This window comes from Coenobita brevimanus, chromosome 107, assembly GCF_032717465.1.
Source record: "Coenobita brevimanus isolate Jiangsu-jjx chromosome 107, ASM3271746v2, whole genome shotgun sequence".
In the NCBI taxonomy this organism is placed as follows: domain Eukaryota; kingdom Metazoa; phylum Arthropoda; class Malacostraca; order Decapoda; family Coenobitidae; genus Coenobita; species Coenobita brevimanus.
The window spans coordinates 26,978,599-27,001,951 of NC_137060.1; the positions used below are offsets into that span (position 1 = coordinate 26,978,599).

The window sequence follows — 23,353 nt, forward strand, 5'->3', positions numbered from 1 at the left end:
TACGTAACTGCAACGACGAAACCTATATGGGTACTGTATCAGACCTAACGGGGCACCATTTTTTTAGAAATTACAATCCAAATCAAACTACAACCAACCTAACCGTGAATGCCACATACTTCGATCCTAACCTTGGCATTCTTCCCTCTAAGCATGGAAGGGAAAAGAAATGTGTAACTTCACGGTTCGGTTAGGTCTTACCAGGTTTAGTTTTCGTAAAACTCAGCAATCACCACAAACCATTTATGCAAACTACACTTATCGTCACACCTAACCCGCCCGTAAAAGCTACATACTTCGGACATAAGCTGGAAAAAAAAAAAATACAAAACAGCTTACATGATCAGGTTAGGTTTGCGTAATATCCACCAATAAAGTTCAATCTAAACTTAATAATTACCAGCAGGTGTTCTTCCAGGTAAATTACGCATTTTAAAATGAAGACTTAGCAACAATAAACGAAACTGCTCGACGTATCATCACACAACACATGCTTAAATGAACCAAACTGTGGCAGCAGGAATTTTTAAAAATATATACCCGGAACGTAAAAGTGTTAATTACACACCGATATCATTCCCCTTTTTTCAAATCACGAGCACAGTCGAGGAAAGAAACATAAGCTAAACATCTTAGTTGAGGGTCTGAGCGACAGTCGGTGTGCATGGGCCCTTACCTGATCTTTCCCTCGCAATGATCAATAGCCGCAAAAAACTCTAATCCGCCTGTCCACTCCACTCCCCGTCGGCGCTCCTGTCTCACTGCCGGTAAAAATCTTCCTCTTCCACTTGCAACAGCTGATCTCCTCATGCATCCTATCTTATTTCGTTCACCTACCACCCGCTGGACCCTAGAACACCAGTACATAGAGGCGAAAAAGTGCCAAGCTCAGTGGATTATCTGAAAAGCCATATAGTAAACAAAACCCCCTGGCGGAGTAGAGGCAAACCAAGGTTGCCATGGTGACGGTGTAAACAAATGGGGGAGACAGCGCGGGCTGGCCATACTAAACTGAGCATTCAAAGCGGAAATACACACTGATAACGCACCATACAAGTACTTAGTTATAAAGAAAATACAACAGTTAATGTATATGTACCGTATGGCAAAAACTGCTTAATAAACAGGGAATTTAGGACAAAAAAAAGAATTCTGGATTGCAAAAGAAAAATAAATCATATAATGCATTTCCTTGTAGGGATAAAAATAGTTTGATAATAGTCTAGCTCCCCTTCCATCTACTTATTTCCCTCAGTCAACTTTTTTACCAGTGGATTTATATTTTCCCCCACTAATGTTATTATTTTGTTTATTTATTTATTTACGAGTATTGTACTTCTGAAAGAATATTTTGTTGATATTCCTCATACGAAGGGGTTACCCGTCCACCCCCTTCAGTGAATCTCTCTCTCTCTCTCTCTCTCTCTCTCTCTCTCTCTCTCTCTCTCTCTCCTCTCTCTCTCTCTCTCTCTCTTCAACAAAAAGTCTAATTATTTGTCCAATCTCGGGTAAAATTCTTGTAGTACCAGAAATGACAGTAATAGAGAGAGAGAGAGAGAGAGAGAGAGAGAGAGATTCGGAAGTAAAAAGATAAATAAATAAACAGAGAAAAGTAAGAAAAATACTAAAAACGGGAGATGCAAAAATGGTCAGAAGTTTCAACACTGAGGCTCCTATGACTCATCCTAGCTAAAAAAAAAAATCCTCTGGCGTTAGCTGAAGAAGACTACTAGAGTTCTCCCTATTATGAAAGGGTTAATGAAGTAGATGAACAAAGGAACAAGTAGAACAGAACAGAGGAACAAGAACAGAACAAGAACATAAGAACAAGAACAGAGGAACAAGAAGAACAGAGGAACAAGAAGAATTTTAGAACAAGAACAGAACTAGAACAGAACAAGAAGAACAAAAGAACAAGAACAGAACAAGACGAACAGAAGAACGCACGCAAAGAAGACCCTCTCTCAGCTGAGGTGGATATTACGTAGCAGAGAGAAGTGACAGGAAAAGGTGAAATAGGTGACCTTGGCCCGGGTAAGGAGACTCCCTAACACCTCATCCTTAGCGATTTATTTACCAGACTATTCATTCATATCCCTTGGTTTGCCTCTTGTGTCTTTTCAATATCGATATGGACTGCCACGAATAACACTCAAGCATACAGTAACGAAGCAGAATAAAAAATAAACCGGTAAGAAAGAGGTGTTAGTTGGTTTCCTGACACACAAGAATATAGCTACGGGGCAGAATCAGAAATAAATCAGTCAGGAAGAGGTGTTAGTACGCTTCCTGACACACAAGCATATAGTACTGGAGCAGGATCAGAAATAAATCGGTAAGGAAGAGGTGTTAGGAAGCTTCCCAAACGTACTGGAAATCGCACAAGAAGGGTTTTATCCTTTTTTTTTTGACACTTCTGCTGGGATGAAGGAGTTTTTAGCTCTCTGCTCTCTCTCGTCCCTTTAAGTCCCCTATCGTCCGCAGCGAACACGTGGGTGGATGTAGTAGTAGTAATAGTAGTAGTAGTAGTAAATAATACCGGTAATAATAATACCAACAATAACAACAACAACAATACTAATAATAACTGTAATAATAATAATAATAATAATAATAATAATAATAGTAATACTACAACTACTACTACTACTACTACTACTACTACTACTAATAATAATAATAATAATAATAATAACACCAACAATAATCTTTCCTCAAAAATGTACCCAACAATGTATCCAATTATCCTTTTAAAAAATCCGAATTAGGAGAGAAATAGAGAAAAAAAGATATCTGTGAAGGGAGGATATGATGTCACTTCCCCTGCAGACAACTCCAACTAGATACACACTCCCTAGCCCAGTGTCTTGTGCTGGCAGGGCAAAGTTAGACGTATTGCTGCCCCTTCTAGTTAAGATTTTTTTCGAAACAGTGAAAAACAGCGATCTGGAATAAGACTGATTGAGTTTTCTGTCATTTCTCTTCTTGTGAGATGAAGAGGAACAGCGGAGGGTGAGTTGAGGAGAGTATGGGTGTGTGTGTGTGTGTGTGTGTGTGTGTGTGTGTGTGTGTGTGTGTGTGTGTGTGTGTGTGTGTGTGTGTGTGTGTGTGTGTGTGTGTGTGTTCAATATTACGACCCTCTTTCAGCTGCATCACTACCTCGTTCTTTTAACTGATGACATACTCCCCCCGAGGCGACTTAAGTGTGTGTGTGTGTGTGTGTGTGTGTGTGTGTGTGTGTGTGTGTGTTCTTACCTAATTGTTCTTACCTAGTTGTATCTTTACAGGAATGAGTCAAGCTCGTACTGTCCCGTGTCTTAAACCAAATTTATCGTACGTATCCTGCAAATTGTGCATTGTTTTGGCACAAACTATTTCATTCGGTAGTGCATTCCACTGATCAATTGCTCTATTTGGGAAACTAAATATCCTTACGTCTTTATCGCCTATCTTCTTATGCAGTTTTTTGCAGTGTCCTCTTGCTGATGCTTCCCCATAAGTTAAGTAATCATTTATGTCTGTTTTCTCCTTCCCTGATATGCATTTATATAGCATAATCATGTCACCTCTTTTCCTTCTCTCCTGTAGTGTTGGTAGATTCACTTTATTTAGTCTTTCTTCGTAGCTTAGATCCCTTAAGCTTGGTATCCATCTTGTAGCGGCCCTTTGAACTTTTTCAATCTTGTCTATGTTTTTTTTTTTAGATGAGGACTCCAGACTACTGATGCATACTCCAAGGCTGGTCTGATGAATGATGTTATTATCTTTCTTAGCATGTCTTCATTTGTGTATGTGAATGCTATTCTCATATTTGCAAGCAGTGTATATATGTTCCGTACCTTCTCACTGATGTGGTCAGCCGGAGACAGTGTGTGTGTGTGTGTGTGTGTGTGTGTGTGAGGGATTACACCACCAAATATTAAAAAAAAGTTCAATCGCCATTTTCTATGAACTTTATTCGATAAGGGGATGGGAAACTCGCAACATATGACGGGCACCTGTGGAACGCCAACGGTCATTAGCTTTGATTAGCCTGCATCCCATTTAGCAGTCCTGTTAGCAATGATATAAAATATACCAGTTTTGTTTTATCTTAGGTTCTTTACAAATTACTATAAATATGTGGAAGCTTCTCTCTCTCTCTCTCTCTCTCTCTCTCTCTCTCTCTCTCTCTCTCCTAATCCCTCTCTCATCTCTCCCAGGCCAGAAGGGGGTGGATGGGGGCCTCTCCGTGTGGTAGTGGTGATGGCAGTGGTAGTTGTGGTAGCTGCCCTTCCATCTACCATCACTGCCATACCTATCGCACCCACAACTACCACCACAGCTCCTGACGCCAAAACAACTACCACCATCGCTCCTGACCCCAAAACAACTACCACCATCGCTCATGTCGTCAAAACAACTACCACCGTCGTTCCTGACACCAAAACAACTACCACCATCTCCAGCAAACCAACTACCACCATCGCCAGCAAACCACCTGCCACCACCGCCAGCAAACCAACTACCACCATCGCCAAACCACCTACCACCATCGCCGAACCACCTACCACCATCGCCAAAAGCAGCAGTCCATCTGAAAAATCCACCCAGGACTGGATCATTTCGCGCGAACGCAGGGAGACTCCCCGTTCCACTCGCTCCACCGAGACCCACTCCATCTCGACATCCACTGAAACGGAGGACGGGTACTCGACTGAAACCGCCACCAACGAGAGCTTCACTGAAACTGCTGAGAACGAGAAACCGACTGAAACGAGCACTTACAGCCTCAGTCCACTTGAAACGAGCACTGACGACGGAAACTCGACTGAAACCGCACCTAACTCGACTGAAACCGCACCTAACTCGACTGAAACCATACCTGACTCCACTGAAACCACACCCAACTCGACTGAAACCACACCTAACTCGACTGAAACCGCACCTTACTCGACTGAAACTACTGACTCTACTGAAACAACTACTAACTCGACTGAAACAACCACTCCTGATGCGATGATGTCTGAAACTTGGAATTTAAGTAAGTTTTTATTTCATTGTTTTTTTTTTTCCCTCTCTGTCTCTCATCCCACGGTATTTTTGCTTCCAGTTCTCTCTCTCTCTCTCTCTCTCTCTCTCTCTCTCTCTCTCCATATTACGGTGTTTCAAAGAGAGAGAGAGAGAGAGAGAGAGAGAGTCCTTCAACTATCTCATCACTTCTAGACGTCCCATCACAGTCTCTCTTCATTTCCAACTATCTCTCACCTTCCAACTATCTCTCACCTTCCAACTATCTCTCACCCTCCAACTATCTCTCCACTGTCTCAACCTCCAGCTTTCCACTATCTTTCATCCTCCACCATTCTCTCCAGCATCTCTTCACTCCGACTATCTCTCCACTATCTCTCATCCCCAGGAAATAAATATCAGAGGAAAAACATCCGCTTAGCTAACAATCTTCAACTTGCTTTTGAATTTAATTTACTTACACCTATATATTTACCTACTTGTCTATCTATCTAACTATCTCTCTGTAAGCCTGTCTATCTATCTATCTGTCTGTCTGCCTGCCTGACTATCTGTCTATCTATATCCCTATTCATCTATTTGTCGATCTATCTATATCTATCTGTTTATATGCCTATTTACGAGCACCATCTGTTTACCAATGCTTGTCTGTCTGTTCGTCTACGTGCATATCTATCTGTGCCTTTCTGTCTGCTTAAGTATCTGTCTATCTGCCTGTCTCTCTATAGCTATCTGCTTATCTACCTACCTACCTATCTATTTATCTACATCTAACATCTATCAATACCAACCAATCTATCTAATCTCTATCTATTTCTCTTTATCTTTCTGTCTGTCGGAAGTCATCGAGGGTGATAGTAATAGTCTTCCTCTGCCTGCACTTCTTACTGCCTATGACCTCCAGTCTTTCAAAAGCAGTGTGTCCAAGCATCTCGAAATGAACAGATCTGGAATTTGGGTCTCTGTTATCTTGTTTTTGCTTTTTCTTGGAGGGAACAATCTTGTGAGCTCCTCGCCTTTGGTTCCTTCTTCCTTACATAAAAAAAAAAAAAGATAAATAAGCTGAAAGACAATAAAAGCTCCAAATTTCTTCACTCATGCTTATCGCCATTCCAAGATGTCGTCTCCATGCACCCATTCTTTTTCTATCTATTTACTGTCAGACGCCTTAATCCCGTACAGGGTGGCCACAGACAAATCTCCTCCATGTCGCCCTGTCCCCAGCCATTTCGCTGCCCTTTCCTCAGCTCAAACCTCCTTTTCTCATTTACCTCTCCACTCCATCCTTCCATCTCATCCACGGCCTCCCCCTACTACATTCTTTTTGCCCTTATATATCACATTGCATATTATTTTTTTTTTCTTATTTATGCATTAACAGAAATAGAAAATACATACCCGGCAGCTAATGTTCCTTTTTTCTGTACTGTGCATGGTTGATTAATAATTCTATGAAGCAGACTCATGGCAATTTACGTCCCCCCCCCTTGTAAACACACACACACACACACACACACACACACACACACACACTATCGACACTTATGATCAGGTACACACATGAGGACATTAAAGTGTAGCAGGGAAAATATATCGTTGAGGAAGAGCAATTACGTAATGTCCTACACCAACAAAAAATACAGACCATTGTTCCAGCTGCCTTCGAAAACTATAGCTTAATTTCCTCGGTCAATAAACAATGAAATAGAAATAAATAATAGCTAACAATGTGACAGTAGGTATCGTTCAAGTAATCCGACGACGCATCCGGTTTGCTAAGAACGCCACGCCACTTCAGATATAAAATGTTCTTGGAATGTCAATGGCTCACTGGATAAGAGTGTACATTCAGCAAAACAAGTATCGGTGTTTCAGCTTTACCTCTATTTTTGTTTCTTTATTTATCTATTTATTTATTTATTTTTATTTTTTTTTTTTTTTTTGGGGGGTGATAAGTAAGCACCCATAGACACTGACGAGACGGGCTAGCTATCGGAGAAGATTAGAATCAGGGAACATTAGAGCACATTAATGTAGGTTGTCACGCAAATACAAGCAACACCCACTTTTGACTTGAAAATGAGTGTAGAAAAGTAAGGATGAAACAGAGGAGGGACGTTAGGTTATTATGCAAAAACATGCAACACCCACCTTTGATTGAAAATGAGAGTAGGGAAATAAGATGAAACAGAGGAGGGACTGCCGTTAATAACCCAAATTAAATGGGTTTTCTTAAGGGGGTGGGGTTGTGAGGATGAGAGGGTGATATTCTACTGGATGAAATTAGAGGAAGATCACGAATGTTGCTGAGAGAGAGAGAGAGAGAGAGAGAGAGAGAGATTCTTGCTTTCACCAGACTAATTTATTCATGCCAGGTGAGCCAAATAACAGTGGAGGAGTTAACGAAGGTTGTATCTAACTCCTTCAGTAATAATAATAATAATAATAATAATGATAATAATACTGATAATAATAATAATAGTATTAACATGAATAAAATCAAAAGATGGGATGAATAAAATATGAAACGCGTCATGGGTCTGAAGTGGTAAGGAGCTGTACATTTTTTTTTTTCTCTCTCTCTCTCTCTCTCTCTCTCTCTCTCTCTCTCTCTCTCTCTGTCACACACACTAACATTCATTTTTTTTTTCTCTCTCTCTCTCTAGGTGTGACACCTGAGCAAGGACACGAAAAAGTCATTATCACCTGGGAGGATCCACAAGGAAGCGACGCGAAGGAAAGGTAAGAAAACTCTCTCTCTCTCTCTCTCTCTCTCTCTCGTTTATTATTTTTTCGTGTCTCGTCACAGCATCCACCCATCAATCCATCCACCTACCGTGCTAACATAAACCATCCATCCAACCATCCACCTAACTGCCCACTCCACCCATCCGACCAACCACCCATCTAATCCACCTCCCATATCAACACAAACCATCCATCCGACCATCCACCTAGCTGTCCACTCTTTCATCCGACCAACCATCCATCTAATCCACTTCCCGTACCAACACAAACCATCCATCCAACCACACACCTAACTACCCACTCCACCCATCCGACCCATGTAACTATCCATCAAACTTCCACCTTCAGTCATCCACTTCTCCCCTACAGGTACGAAGTCCACATCAGGTGCATCCAGCCCTCCACCTGTGATTGCTGTGAATGTACCTGCAAGAACCATACCTTCCACGGCATTCAACCACCCACGAAGTTCGAAGGGGTACCATCCACTCTGTACGAGGTGTGGGTGAAGAAGAAGAATGGGGACATGAGTGAGAACGTGAAATTCACCACAGTGGGTAAAGGTAAGGCTGGATAAATGGATGGATGGGTGGATGGTTGGTTGGCTGGTTGGTTGGATAGTTGGTTGGATAGTTGGTTGGTTGGTTGGTTGGCTGGTTGGTTGGATAGTTGGTTGGATAGTTGGTTGGTTGGTTGGTTGGATGGATGGATGGATGGATGGATGAATGGATGGATGGAAGGATGGATGGATGGATGGATGGATGGATGGATGGAAGGATGGATGGATGGATGGATGGATGGATGGATGGATGGATGGAAGGATGGATGGATGGAAGGATGGATGGATGGATGGATGGAAGGATGGATGGATGGATGGATGGATGGATGGAAGGATGGATGGGTGGGTGGGTGGGTGCCTGGATGGATAGATGGACTGATGGGCTGATCTGAGGGATGACTGGTTTAGCTGGAGCGCTGGATGGTTGGCTGGATGGTTCATGGATGATTGGTTGATTGAATGAATGAATGAGTGGATGGATAGATGTTAGGCTGGATGGATGGTTGATGAATACTCGCAGGTGGATAGATGGATGGATGGATGGAAAGGGTAAGAACAGATGTATGGAACTGCTGAATGGATGGTAGAAAGGATGGATAGTTGGACAATGGAATCAACTTTAGTGATCTTAACCATCACACTTACAAACCTCACTCACACGATCCTAACTTCTGCATCTATATACTCACTAACTCACTCCCACCCTTATCATCCTAACTTCAATACTCACTACCCTAACTTCACCCCTACCATTCTAACTTCAATACTCACTAACCTAACTTCACCCCCACCATCCTAACTTCAATACTCACTAACCCCACTCTCACCCCTCCAGCCCCCAGCCCTGTGGACATGAAAGTATCCCCCAGCAACGCCTCCCTCAGCTTCTCCTGGTCGTCGCCTTGTCCTTACATCGGGCCTGTCGAGTACAACCTAATCCTTGAGGAGTGGAACGGACGAGAAAACGAGGGAGATGATGGATCGAGGGATATGGGCAGGGTATCTGATGGACCTCGGTACATCGGGATGGTATCTGATGGACCGGGGGTGTGGGACGGAGGAAATATTGTATCGAGGGAGAGATATAAAGAACACGTGGACAGGAACGAGGCATACAGTCACAACCGGAGAAATGACTACCGAGGGATCTCCGGAAACGACGATGACGACTTGTGCCAGCTCAGGGAAGAAAGCCACCCTCCTACGCCATCGCCAGACCCCGCACCGGTAAATCTGTGAGTATTCTTCAGTGTTGTGTACCGCGGCCACCTATTCCTTTAACCCTTTCAGTCCCGGGACGTATTTTCTATTTCGTCATTGCTAGCTTAGGGGAGATGCTTGAAAGTGGAAGGCTTAGATAAAACGTTCATGAACCCTTCCGCTAACCGAGATCCTTTCCAAGTTCAATAAAGTCATATAAAGGCAGGGACGTAGCTAGGAGTATATATCATGCATGGCCAGTGCTACCTCTCTGGCCACGGCACTGAGTGAAGGTATCAAGAATATAACAAAATACGTCATAGCATTCAAGGGGTTAAACCGTCTTGGATCAGTGTCAGAGGCTAACGAAGTCTTGCCGAACAAAAAAACAAGTTTTCTGTTCATGCCGTAATGTGAATCGTGTGACACAGATGATATATTTATATGTTGAAGTTTTGCTAACTCCAGATGATTTAATTAAGTAGAGGAGATCAGAAATGGAAGAGTTAGATACAGCCATCATTAACTCATGCACTGCCCTCTTCTTCCCCATCATTCCCATGATGCATTTCATTTTATTTCCGCTATGCCTCCATGGTTTTGTTCAGCTTAGGAGAGACTGTTCGATGTGGAGGGATGAGATACAACCTTCACTGTGCTATTCATTACAAAAGAGGCCACTTAGGTTCAATAAAAGTCGATGGTAAGAGCAAGAAGACAGTGCAAAAGACCTCATGGAACTTAAGGGGATAACTGAATAATATCGCCTTGCAACAGCAATAATAATAATAATAATAATAATAATAATAATAACACCATACTAAAGGGAATAAAACTGAGAGGGTGATGCTGCATGGAAGGCCTCAGTTTTCAACTAATTTCCCGACCATTGTGAACATTAAATATGATAAGCCTGCATGCCAAGTCCAATACGTATTCAGCAGCTATGTATGGAGGACAAACATCTAACCTAACCTAACCAAACCCAAACAGATCAACCTAATCCAACCCAACAAATTCAACTTAATCTAACCAAACCCCAAACCAATCATCCCATCCCAACCTAACCCATCCTAACCAAGCTAATCCGGCTAGCCAAAGTCAACATAATCCAACTCAAACTAAACTAACCCAACCCAAGCCCAACCTAACCAAACCCAAAACAAATCAACCCAATCAAACTCAACCTAACCCAACCTAACCACACCCAAAACAAATCAACCCCATCCAACTTAATCTAACCCAACCTAACCAAACCCAAATCAACCTAACCTAACCCAACCCAAGCTAACCTAACCTAACCTATTTCCAGGGATGTAACAAACCTTTCCAACTGCCAGTACCAAGCCACAGCCGACAACCTAAGGCCCTACACCCAATACAAGTACTCCTTATTGGCCAAACTCTCAGGGTGTAATGGGGTGTGTAAAGGAGGTTATGATGGCAATGAGAGCACCACGAACGCCACCTGCAGTGCTTGTACATCCAATATCACTCGCACCCTTCCTACAGGTACTTCGATAGTGCGTTTGTTTTAAGCTGATGAAGACCCCTAACCCATCCAACATCACCCACACTCTTCCTGCAGGTACTAATAACTATAGTACGTTCGTTCTACACTGATCAAGCTCCCTCCTAACCCCTTCCAGCTCAACTCATGGCCAGGTGTAGTTAAATAATTTTCTGAAGGGTACATGATGTTTTTATGTTGGGGCTGTGATGTTTGGTTGCTGTATTTCTGAACCCCGGCATAATAGATGTATCTGTGTGTGTGTGTGTGTGTGTGTGTGTGTGTGTGTGTGTGTGTGTGTGTGTGTGTGTGTGTGTGTTCTTTTCTCACCCCTCTCCATCTCCTCCCTCTCTTCCCAGCCCCGTCGCCCCCACGTCAACTCCACGCATCACAACCCTCCTACAGCGACAGTCATGATAACTCCCGAAAGTCGGTGGTGACGTGGCTGGGTCCTGAACATCCTAATGGTATCCTGAAGCGGTTCCTGCTTAGCTACTGGATAGAAGGAAGGGAGGACGAGAAAGTGAATAGTAAGGATGAGATGGGTGATTGTTTTGCGTTCTCTCTCTCTCTCTCTCTCTCTCTCTCTCTCTCTCTCTCTCTACCTACCTACCTACTTACCTACCTACCTACCTATCTCTATCTATCTATCTATCTATCTATTTATGAAAGCCTGTGAATACGAGTGGGCAAAATAGATCTCCAAGGAATCAACATACCTCTCAACAAAACTCCAATATTATTTTCACCAATGACAGTGTCCGTGGAGGTAGGAAACGACTACGACTACAATGACTACCACGACTACCACTACAACCCGGATTCCAACTGTCTTGCTGTGGGTCCCCTCAAGCCGAAATCACACTACAGGTAAGTTTTTTTCGTTTTTCTGTTTTTTCTGCTTTCTTCTTCTTCTTCTTCTTCTCTCTCTCTCTCTCTCTCTCCTTGTTTTCCTGTTTTTCTGCTTTCTTTCCTTTCTTTTTGTTTTCTTTTTTTTTTAACTTTTACTCGTTTTTTAGCCATTCTTGCTTTCATTTTTTATCGTTTATTCTTCTTGTTTTGTGTTTCTTTTCTCGCTTTTTTTTTCTTTTTTCTCCAAATGGAAATAATTATACTCGCAATCATACTATGCACGCTGAGTTTTCCACTGATTTTTTTTAACCATTCAGTCGAAATCACTAAGCACAGGTTTGAATCCCCTAGAGGTGATTTTTTTGTTCTTTCTTTTTTCTTTCATGTAAAGTGTTCATTCGCCCTTAACTATACTGCAACATTTTCCTTCCTCTCCTCTTACATCCTTTTTCTCCCTCTCCCCTTACCTCTTTCCTCCCTCTCCTCTCACTTCTTCCCTTCCTCTCCTCTCTTCTCAAACTTTTCCTCCCTCTCCTCTCACTTTTCCTCCCTCTCCTTTCACTTTTCCTCCCTTTCCTCTCACTTTTCCTCTCTCTTCTCTCACACTTTTCCTCCCTCTCCTTTCACTTTTCCTCTCTCTCCTCTCACTTCCTCCCTCCCTCTCCTCTCTTCCCTTCCTCTCCATTCATCTTCTTTCTCCTATTTCCTTCCTCCCTCCTCTTGCCCAACCCCTCCTCTCACCTCTCTCTTCCTCTCCCGTTTCTCCCTTCCTCTCCTTTCATATCTTTCCTTCCCCCTCTTAACCAGTTCTTCCCTCCCTGCCATTCCCCCCTTCTTTCTCTCCCTCCTCTTCCTGCTCCTTCCTTACCTTCTTATTTTATTCAAGAGTCTGTCCCCCCCTTCCCCCCACCTCTCTCTCTCTCTCTCCTTCCTTCTTCCTTACCTTCTTATTTTATTCAAGATTCTGCCCCTCCTCTCTCTCTCTCTCTCTCTCTCTCTCTCTCTCTCTCTCTCTCTCTCTCTCTCTCCTTCCTTCTTCCTTACCTTCTTATTTTATTCAAGATTCTGTCCCTCCTCTCTCTCTCTCTCTCTCTCTCTCTCTCTCTCTCTCTCCTCTTCTTGCTTCTTCCTTACCTTCTTATTTTATTCAAGATTCTCTCTCTCTCTCTCTCTCTCTCTCTCTCTCTCTCTCTCTCTCTCTCTCTCTCTCTCTCTCTAATATAACCAAGACCCCATAATTTTGCAGATTTACCTTGGCCGCAGAAAACAGGGAACCAGAGGGGGAACTAAGCGAGACAGACACCTTCTCCCTTACGACGGAATTTGGAAGTAGGTTTTTGTTTTTTTTAATGGTAGTATCATTATTATTCTTCATCATCCTTATTATTATCATTATTATTATTACTATTCATCATCACCATCATCCGGACCTCCTTTCCGACCCTAGGGCAGGGTGAGGAGTAGCAATTTTCAGACAGCTCGAATTTGCCCAGTCCAATAGGCCACGCTTCCATTCACTAATCATTCAAGTCCCCGGAATCCTGGCTCTATCGGAGACGCCAAAAACATTCACCACGTTCTGTAGCTTCACATAAACGTACACGATAAAGTAAATTACTATTACCATTATTATTACTATTCATTATAATCTACTATTCATTACAATCGTTACCATTTTGTCATAATTATTTGTTAGGCTATATCGTAATCAGGTTTAGAATCATTATCTTCACGATATTATTATTACAGTCATTAGCATCATCACCATCTTAATGAAATGAAAAATGAAGAATAAACTGCTTAGGAGGAATATGCGAAGAAGCTTATCCGTCATTTCCCCGTTTTCTTTACAGCGCCATTTTTCACGGGAGACTCGCTCAAACTGCTCGAGGTGGGTGAAGATGCACCGTCCCACCCCTACACGCAGAAGATCCACATTGACACATCGGCTTTCTCACATGCTAACGGCGAAATCACGTAAGTCGGAGAGAGAGAGAGAGAGAGAGAGATGGGTGGCTAATATCCTTTTGTACATTATTTATGCAGAGTATGGTAATATTAGAAGGATTTATGTAACAGAACAGGATAGTACGGTGTAATAAACAAAATAAATCGCCTAGGAAAAGGTGCTAGGGAGCTTCCTTAAACGACAAGAATATAGGCCTTGAACAAACTTTGCTTCCCTCTTGTCCCCGTTTACCCAGCAGTACAATTGGGGACCTGAGCAGTAAATCTGACGGTTTCATGTCGTAGCTATTCAAGGGCATGGTTCGGACTTGGAATAAATGTACCAAAGCCCCCTAAAATAAGATGACCTTTCTCGTTTTTTTTTCCTTTTTTTTTTTCTTTTTTTCCTTGCTGCTTCCAGGCGATTTTATTTCACGTGCTTACTCAGTACTGAAAAAAATGATTAAGGGTATACTGAAGGTGTTAGTTAAGGGTATACTGAACGAGATAGGTATCCTGCGATAAAGGTATACTGGTGTCAGTTAAGGGTATACTGAAGATGATTAAGGGTATACTGAAAGTGTTAGTTTAGGGTATACTGAACGAAATAGGTATACTGCGGTGTTAGTTAAGGGTACACTGAGGATAATTAAAGGTATACTGAAGGAGATGGGTATACTGAAGGAATTGGCTGAGTATACTGAAATGGTTAATTAAAGTTCTGTCTAAACCCTCTATTTAGGAATGTCTCATAAACCAAGTAAAATCCTCTGGTGATAGCAAGAAGAGAATTATCTACCTATCTTTCTATCTATTCATCTATGTAGGGTAATTTCAGTGTACTACTGATGCTCGCGTCGCAGATACGCATTAATCCCATGACTCATTTTTCCACACACACACACACACACACACACAGGAAATATGAAATCCGTGTAGGGAAGCAGACGGGACACGAACTGGTCAAGGTAGTGCTGAGCTCCAAGGAGGTATACAGGAGTCGCACCTTCGTCATTGGTAAGTGGATTATTATTATCATTATTATTATTATTATTATTATTATTATTATTGTTGTTGTTGTTGTTGTTGTTATTACTGTTGTTATGGTTATTATAATTATCGTTATTATGTCCATTTAATGTATTTTTACGTTTTTTATTATTTACGATGTAAGTTTTTGTATTTACGTTACTTACTAATATCAGCTAAGAATAAATGAACTTAAATCAACTTTAAAAATGAAGTAAAATTCTCTTTAAATAAAGCCACAATAATCCACACCATAAATAAGTCCAACATAATCCCTCTCTAAATAAATCCACTATAATCCCTATCATAAAACAAATCCACCATAATCCTTACCATAAAATAAATCCACCATAATCCTTACCATAAAATAAATCCACCATAATCCCTACCATAATAATCTGTCTATGAATAATTCAAACCTAATCGCCATCATTCCCCTACCCTCGAAAAATATAAATAGATAAATAAATAAATAAAAATACTAAAGGTATCGGTAGAGGAGATTAACTGAACTATAATCACCAACTCTTCTCTCCCAATAAATAAATAAATAAACAGATAAATGAACAGATAAATAAATGAATAAATAAATAAAACAATGAACGAATAAATTAAATAAATAAATAAAAAAGGCAGTGGTGAACCGAACGTCAATCCCTACCTGGAGCCGGACACGCCCTACCTCTGCTCCATCTGGATCTTTGTGTCGGAGGAAAAGTACAAAATCCAGAGCATCCCCTTCAGGACAGACCGTGAGTGTTTGCCTGTCTCTCTCTCTCCCTCTCTCTCTGTTTCAAAATGAGGATAAAAAACGGTAAATAATGACTATACTGTTTTTACTCTAACTTGGCTCAGATCTGTGTACTTTGCAGCTAATTTCCCGTAGCTCAGTGGCAGAAAAAGACAAAGCTACGGTCCTACCTCCTTTTCACAGCACTGACTTCTTCGTGACTAGCACCATATTTTAGAGTTAATTCAACGAAGCAACTCAGGAGAGATGACAGTTTTAGACCAAGTTAGGCTAAGAATATTTTATAACCCTCCACTTCCACTCAAACGCACTATTTACAGTTTAGTTTAAAAATATTCCCACTTCCACCATCACACCCACGCCCACACCAGCAGACTTAGCCGTTCCCGCAACACACAAGATACAGCCAGGTACAGTCAATAAAAAAATATCGCACACCCTACCACAGGTATCATTCTGAGACATAGACGAAGCACTGAGATATACGGAGAACCCTGTGATTATCAGTGCCAATATTATCCTTGGTAATTATTAGGAACTGAGACCGCAAAAAAGTTCACATTCTTGGTGCTTTGCTTTTTTTTTAAGGCACTAGGTTAATAGATTCGTGTGTCCTACAAAATTCGCTCACTTTTACATCCATTGTGCCCCAGGTGTGCCATACTTTTGGGGGGACTGTACCGTTCGTTTCGTGTGGCGTGCTATTTACGTACCATCCTGTACTGATCTCCCGCTGTGTCCGTGCAGCTTCGTACGTGGTGGTGATTTCAGTGTCCGCGGTGGTGGGAGCGTTCCTGTTACTGCTGCTGGTTGGACTCCTGGCCTATCGATACTCCACGCCTTACATTGGATTCAAGTACAGGTACGTACACATACCGCCTTGCTTGTTCTCCATCTCTCTCTCATCTGCATCATCCACCCAGTTATGATGTTCACTGTTCGCTCCCCTTTTCATCTATCTCTTTTTCCCACTCACCTACCCCCTCACCCACTCACCGAGACCCCATATCCCCATTCTCCTATCCGCTCTCCCATATATCGCTTTTCCTATCTCATGTACTCCCTTTCCTATCTCATATACCCCTCTCATCTATCCTCCTCTCCTCTCCCCTACCTACCTATCTACCTTTCTCACCATCCTCCTCCCCTCCAGCTCTTCCACTCACCTACATCTCCCCTTCCCACTCACCTGTCCCTGTTTCCCCTAACTCTCCAGATCTTCCACTCACCTACAATTCCCTTTTCCAAACATCTATTCCTCTCTCCCCTCCCTCTCACTCAGCTACATCTCCCCCTCCCGCACTCACTTTTCCCTCTCCTACTCATCTATCCCCCTCCTCACTCACCCCTCTCCCTCCTCACTCACCCCTCCCCCTCCCCACTCACCCCTTCCCCTCCTCACTCACCCCTTCCCTTCCTCACTCACCCCTCCCCTTCCCCTACTCACCCCTCCCCCTCCTCACTCACTCCTCCCCCTCCTCACTCACCCCTCCCCCACCTCACTCACCCCTCCCCCTCCTCACTCATCCCTCCCTCTCCCCTACTCACCCCTCCCCCTCCTCACTCAACCCTCCCCTCTCCCCACCTCCCCCTCCTCTCTCCCCCCACTCATCCTGGCCCTGCACCCCCAGTAAGCGCACGCAGTCCATTGAGCTGCCCCTGGTGGTGCCGCCCCCCCCAGACGTCAACGTGGAGAGACGCATCCTTCTATCTCAGCTTGTGGACACCGTGGGCCGCCTCCATAGCAACGGTGGGTGGGATAGGTGGGGACAGGTGGATAGGTAAGGGGGTACAGATGGAGTTGGGATAGGTGGGTGGGGTATAAGTGAGGTACGGGTGGAGTGGGTATACTGTAGGTGGATGGGGTATAAGTAGGGTATGGTTGGATAGGTGGGTGGAGTTTAAGTGAGGTATGAGTGGATTGGGGACAGGTGGATGCGATATAAGTAGGATATGGGTGGATAGGTGGATGGATAGGTGGGTGGGGTTTAAGTGGGGTATGGGTGGAGTGGGGATAGGTGGGTGAGGTATAAGTGGGATATGGGTGGTTGGGTGGGTGGATATGTGGGAGGGGTATAAGTGGGATTTGGGTGAGTAGGTGGGGGGGGTATCAGTGGGATATGGGAGGACCGGTGGGTGGGACATAAGTGGGATGTGAGTGGATAGGTGGGCTGGGTACGGGTATAAGTGAGATAAGGGTGGATAGCTGGGTGGGGTATAACTGGAGCATATGTAGCTGGGCAGACTACTAGGGTACCTAACTTCCATCCATCCCACCTAACAAGCTCCTTAACGACCCTCCGCAGGTCTAATTATGCTGAAGAGAGAGTACGCAGAACTACGCTCAGTCAGCACCCCGGAGAAGACGACCGACAACGCCAGTTACGACGAAAACAGACACAAGAACAGATACACCAATATTCTGCCTTGTAAGTCTGTTTATTCTCTCTCTCTCTCTCTCTCTCTCTCTCTCTCTCTCTCTCTCAATACAGCAATATTCTGTCACGTAAATTTTTATTTAATCTCCCTAGCACTATACTTACTGTACTTCACTTTAACTTGGTCTAAGTTTTCCTTCTGCGGATACACAAACGTTCAATCATGCTCGTTTATTTATGCCTGTTATCGCTGTTACTCTCATTACTTTAACTTAGAGATAAGGGTAACTACTACACATATTGGCTAACTCTGGATCCTGTGAGGGGTGGCCATAATAATCTTTCTTCTATCTCTCTTTCAGTTGATGATACACGCGTTGTTCTAAGGGAGAGATGTGGAGAACCTGGGAGCGACTACATCAACGCCTCCTACATACACGTTAGTACATACACACACACACACACACACACACACACACACACACACACACACACACACACACACACACACACACACACACCTGTAACCATGTAACGTATTCTTTTACCAGTGTATCCCGGTAACCTTTCATCTTAGTACCCATATATCCTTGTAACCATGTACCCCTGTAATCTTGCATCCTTGTAACCTAGTATACTTGTAACCTAGTACCTCTGTAACCATGCATCCCTGTAATCATGCATCCTTGTAGCCTGGTATCGTTGCATCCTTATCACCTGGTATCACCATAATCCTGTATCGTAAATTCCTAATCTTCTGTTCTTGTATCCTTGTAACCTTGTATCATATGTATCTCACAGGGTTACTCCAAGCCCTGTGAATTTATAGCCTGCCAGGGGCCCACGGACGAGGGCATTGAGGACTTCTGGCGTATGGTGTGGGAAAAGCGTGTGCACGTGGTTGTCATGGTAACCCAGTGCATCGAGGCAAACAAGGTGGGTATTGTGTGTGTGTGTGTGTGTGTGTGTGTGTGTGTGTGTGTGTGTGTGAGAGAGAGAGAGAGAGAGAGAGAGAGAGAGAGAGAGAGAGAGAGAGAGAGAGAGAGAATAATACCAGCAATCAAATTTTTTTCACCTAATCACTTTTTTATCACTTGTTTACAGGTCAAGTGCAGCAAGTACTGGCCCGACATCATCTACAGGGAAGGACTGAAGCTGCCTCGAACGGGGATGTCAGTTCGAACACTGAGCGAGAATTTCAACGATACAAGCGACTTCATAACCAGGCACATCCAGATAAAAAAGGTTCATATTCTTTTCGTTATGTGGTTATTCAGGCTGACACATGCAGAAACTGAAATATCCCTTCCTCCTTGTATTAAAAAAAAAAAAAAAAATCACGACGATTCTGATTCCTTTGGTTTGGGGGTTTTGAATAGGCTTTACTGGAAGAAGACCTGTTTAATACATACTAACAACGCGAGGGTTACCGACATATCAATACCATTATTATCATTATTATTATTATTATTATCAAAACTTCTCACAAGCCTGTGGGAAGTTTTCTCGTTATTGTCAATATAATTATTATTGGGGGAAGATCTAAACAGTTGCCATTCGCATACCGTTTGAGCTACGGCCTTCGTTCATAGCCATATCATAATACTACTTGGCCGCTTCATCTAAACCAAATATCCTCCTGATCGGACTAACGGAACCTGAATAGGATCCTCAAAAAAAAAAAAAGGGGGAGGACCCTAAAGCTCGAGAACCACTTTTGTCAGAGGGCTGAAATGTTCATGGCATATACCTGCAACATGGCCAGAATGTAGTGCTTAATATAGTCCACATTGGATCACTGTTCTCTAATACCGCCTAGGGTCCAATATTTTGGACTACTCCACAAGACAGAGAAGTCGCCAGATTTCACATGAAAGAATAAAGTTACAGCCACCAAACTTGGTGGACTTTAGATTTTGATGCCCTAAGGTGACAATGACCTTGACTTCAAGGTCCCTTTATAGCTCGGCTTCTAGTAGTCAATGGCTTTGGAAAGTTTTTCTTTATTGTCCTTGGACAATTTTACGGTGTTCTAGTTTTTATTATTAATTTGATTTGACATCTCAACCATAACCACATATACGAGAAACAAGAGAAGCTACAATATTACCAACCATCAGGCAGAGGGGCGCTTAGTAACAAAAATACTACGTTCCTCTCTATAAAACAAGATTAAAGATGCTAGCTTACATGTTTACTTAAATTTTTTTTCCTGTCGTCCCCGCCAACTACTTCACTATGATGGCATTTTGTATTTTCAATTTTGTTCCCAAATTACTTTACTTTGCTCTGAGATATTTTTCGAACTAAAGGTGAAGTTCTTTTCGAGCGAACTGTAAACAATTTCCCTGCCTGACCGACTCGATGAATGCCAACTTCTCATGTCAATAGTAAAATCACTTTATATAAATGCCTCACACCGGGTTAACCATATAAAACCTCCTGTCACATAATCCAACATGAAACGAATATAACTTACCTTTACCCACTTCCAGGGAGATCTTCTTCACTCAGTCCCATAACTTCCTATCACTCGTTTTCAAGGTCGACATCGGTATTAGAATTATCCTGTGGCCATATTCATCACTATATGCCTGCATCACTATTTATATAAGAAAGAAGTTTCTCATCACTATCTGATAGAGTATTTTGTCATTATGAGAGAAAATTGCAGTCAACTTTCGCACGCGATTAAGCATAACAACTCATTTGTCGAGCCAGCTACCACGAGCCTATGTATGTTTCTCCTGAAAAATAAAGTTTGTCAGTGAGGAGGTGCATTATGGGAATAAAGTTGGTCAATGATGATCTGCATCATGGGAATAAAGTTGTTCAATGAGGAACTGCATCATAAAGTTGGTCAATGAGGAACTACATCATGGGAATAAAGTTGGTCAATGAGTAACTGCATCATGGGACTGGACCTGGGTATTTGTGAAAACCATTAATTAAGGGGTTGCCAACAATATCTTACTCAGTTTTAATAATACGACCATATGAACTGGCCACACTAGAGGCCATATAGATCTTTATATCTATAGGGTCTCTAGGCCGTATCATTAACTCCCTGCTAACTCTGCTCACCAGGGGCGCCAGACACGCACCATTCTGCACTACCATTACATCACCTGGCCTGACATGGGCTGCCCGGAGAACCCAGGTATTTTTGTTTAGCTCTTTTTTTTCTTCTTCTTCTTTTTTTTTTAGGTTAAGTTCTGCTGTCGGGCCCTTCTGCGGATGTCACTGATTGCATTGCACAGTTGACCCTTGTGCGGTGTGGTGCGGTGAGGATCTGTCCGTTCTCCCCTTTGGGGCTAAGATGCGAATGAATGTCTTTGAATGGATGAGTAAATGGGGAGTGTGTCGTCCTGTCTCGGCTACCTCCATTTCCTTGGGGGAAGCAGCCTAGGTATATAGATAGATAGATAGAAGTTTTGGAATGCTTATTTACACATCAATCTTCACCCATGCAGCCACCAAACACTCCATAAACAGCACAAATAATAAAGCATAAAGAGAGAGAGACATACAGACAGACAGACAGACAGACAGACAGACAGACAGAGAGAATTCTAATAAAGCTTAAGGAGAGAGAGAGAGAGAGAGAGAGAGAGAGTATTATAATAAAGCTGAAGGAGAGAGAGAGAGAGAGAGAGAGAGAGAGAGAGTATTCTAATAAAGCTTAAGGAGAGAGACAGAGACAGAGAGAGAATTCTAATAAAGTCTATGGAGAGAGAGAGAGAGAATTCTAATAAAGCTTTAGGAGAGACAGACAGACAGACAGACAGAGACAGAGACAGAGAGAGAATTCTAATAAAGTCTATGGAGAGAGAGAGAGAGAGAGAGAGAGAGAGAGAGAGAATTCTAATAAAGCTTTAGGAGAGAGAGAGAGACAGACAGACAGAGACAGAGACAGAGAGAGTATTCTAATAAAGCTTAAGGAGAGAGAGAGAGAGAGACAGAGACAGAGACAGAGTATTCTAATAAAGCTTAAGGAGAGAGAGAGAGAGACAGAGACAGAGACAGAGTATTCTAATAAAGCTTAAGGAGAGAGAGAGAGAGAGAGAGAGAGAGAGACTATTCTAATAAAGCATAAGGAGAGAGAGAGAGAGAGAGAGAGAGAGACTATTCTAATAAAGCTTAAGGAGAGAGAGAGAGAGAGAGAGAGAGAGAGTATTCTAGTAAAGCCTAAGGAGAGAGAGAGAGAGAGAGAGAGTATTCTAGTTAAGTCTAAGGAGAGAGAGAGAGAGAGAGAGAGTATTCTAGTAAAGCCAGAGGAGAGAGAGAGAGAGAGAGAGAGTATTCTGTCCATAAACTTTATTTAGCATTAGTTGTGTATACAACTGTTTATACTTTTTCTTCACTCATACAATTGCCAAACTTTTCATGGCATAACTACAGTAGAGTGAACTGTAAAGTGAAATTTCAAATAATGCTCCTAGCAATAACAACATTAATAATAATAATAATAATAATAATAATAATAATAATAATAATAACAATAATAATAATAATAATGAAATTGTGGGGAGATTTTTTCATTCTGCAAGTTGGTTAATCCCTTCAGCACAATGATGTGGTGTACTTTCCAATTTATTCTTGCCATCTTCAAACAATTCCAATTAGGAGAGACTTTTAACTAGAGGTATTAGATAATCATTTTCCTCTTCAGCATGAGATGTTTCCTAAACTGAATAGAATCTAGAAACATCAAGAACAAACATAACTATAGTCAGTTTGTTTTTTCCTGACTGGCCTGGACCACTCCCACATCTTAAGTCATAGTTGGATTAAATTTGATAATCGTTTAAATGTGAGGAACGAGTCTCCTTGGTTACCAGTCAAAACAACCCTTCAGTCTGACTACACTTCCCCATCAACAGAGCAGAGATGGTGGGTAGGGGTCTTTGTTAGACTATATCAGAAAAACAAGTAAATAAACAAAAGATGCACTACAATGTCACCTTTTCTTCCTCAGATAATCTTATCAACTTCGTCAAAACTGTCAAGTCCGCAGTGCCGGCAGCCAGTCAACATGTTGTGGTTCACTGCAGGTACTGACAGAGAGAGAGAGAGAGAGAGAGAGGCTAACAGACCACACACAAAAGAATACAGTATTAAGATGTAATATGCAAGAACAGATCAGTAAAACAATGAAGGAATGTGAGAAAGCTTCCTAACCCCACAAAGATATGTTCCCTAATCTTTTTTCATGTCCAGTGCCGGGGTGGGGCGAACAGGCACCTTTATCGCCCTGAGCAACCTGATGGAGGAGATGGATGAGGGAGAGAGCATTGACATCTTCCACTGTGTCTACAGGATGAGACTCCACCGAATGAATATGGTTCAGACTGAGGTAGGAGGGGATA

The 23,353-nt window shown here is 42.4% G+C and overlaps 1 protein-coding gene across 1 annotated transcript in view; it reads left to right on the forward strand.

Moving 5' to 3' along the window:
- Positions 1-23,353, forward strand: part of LOC145416756 (uncharacterized) — a 30,586-nt gene that overhangs the window by 4,514 nt on the left and 2,719 nt on the right. The window contains exons 2-18 of the mRNA XM_080285680.1: positions 8,128-8,321; positions 9,153-9,552; positions 10,830-11,029; positions 11,387-11,557; positions 11,786-11,897; positions 13,126-13,208; positions 13,733-13,856; positions 14,746-14,843; positions 16,354-16,462; positions 17,238-17,356; positions 17,913-18,035; positions 18,347-18,423; positions 18,786-18,920; positions 19,089-19,229; positions 21,072-21,144; positions 22,963-23,038; positions 23,205-23,340. Coding sequence (XP_080141806.1) covers positions 8,128-8,321; positions 9,153-9,552; positions 10,830-11,029; positions 11,387-11,557; positions 11,786-11,897; positions 13,126-13,208; positions 13,733-13,856; positions 14,746-14,843; positions 16,354-16,462; positions 17,238-17,356; positions 17,913-18,035; positions 18,347-18,423; positions 18,786-18,920; positions 19,089-19,229; positions 21,072-21,144; positions 22,963-23,038; positions 23,205-23,340 — 2,371 coding nt within the window. The remainder of the gene's footprint in view (positions 1-8,127; positions 8,322-9,152; positions 9,553-10,829; positions 11,030-11,386; positions 11,558-11,785; positions 11,898-13,125; positions 13,209-13,732; positions 13,857-14,745; positions 14,844-16,353; positions 16,463-17,237; positions 17,357-17,912; positions 18,036-18,346; positions 18,424-18,785; positions 18,921-19,088; positions 19,230-21,071; positions 21,145-22,962; positions 23,039-23,204; positions 23,341-23,353) is intronic.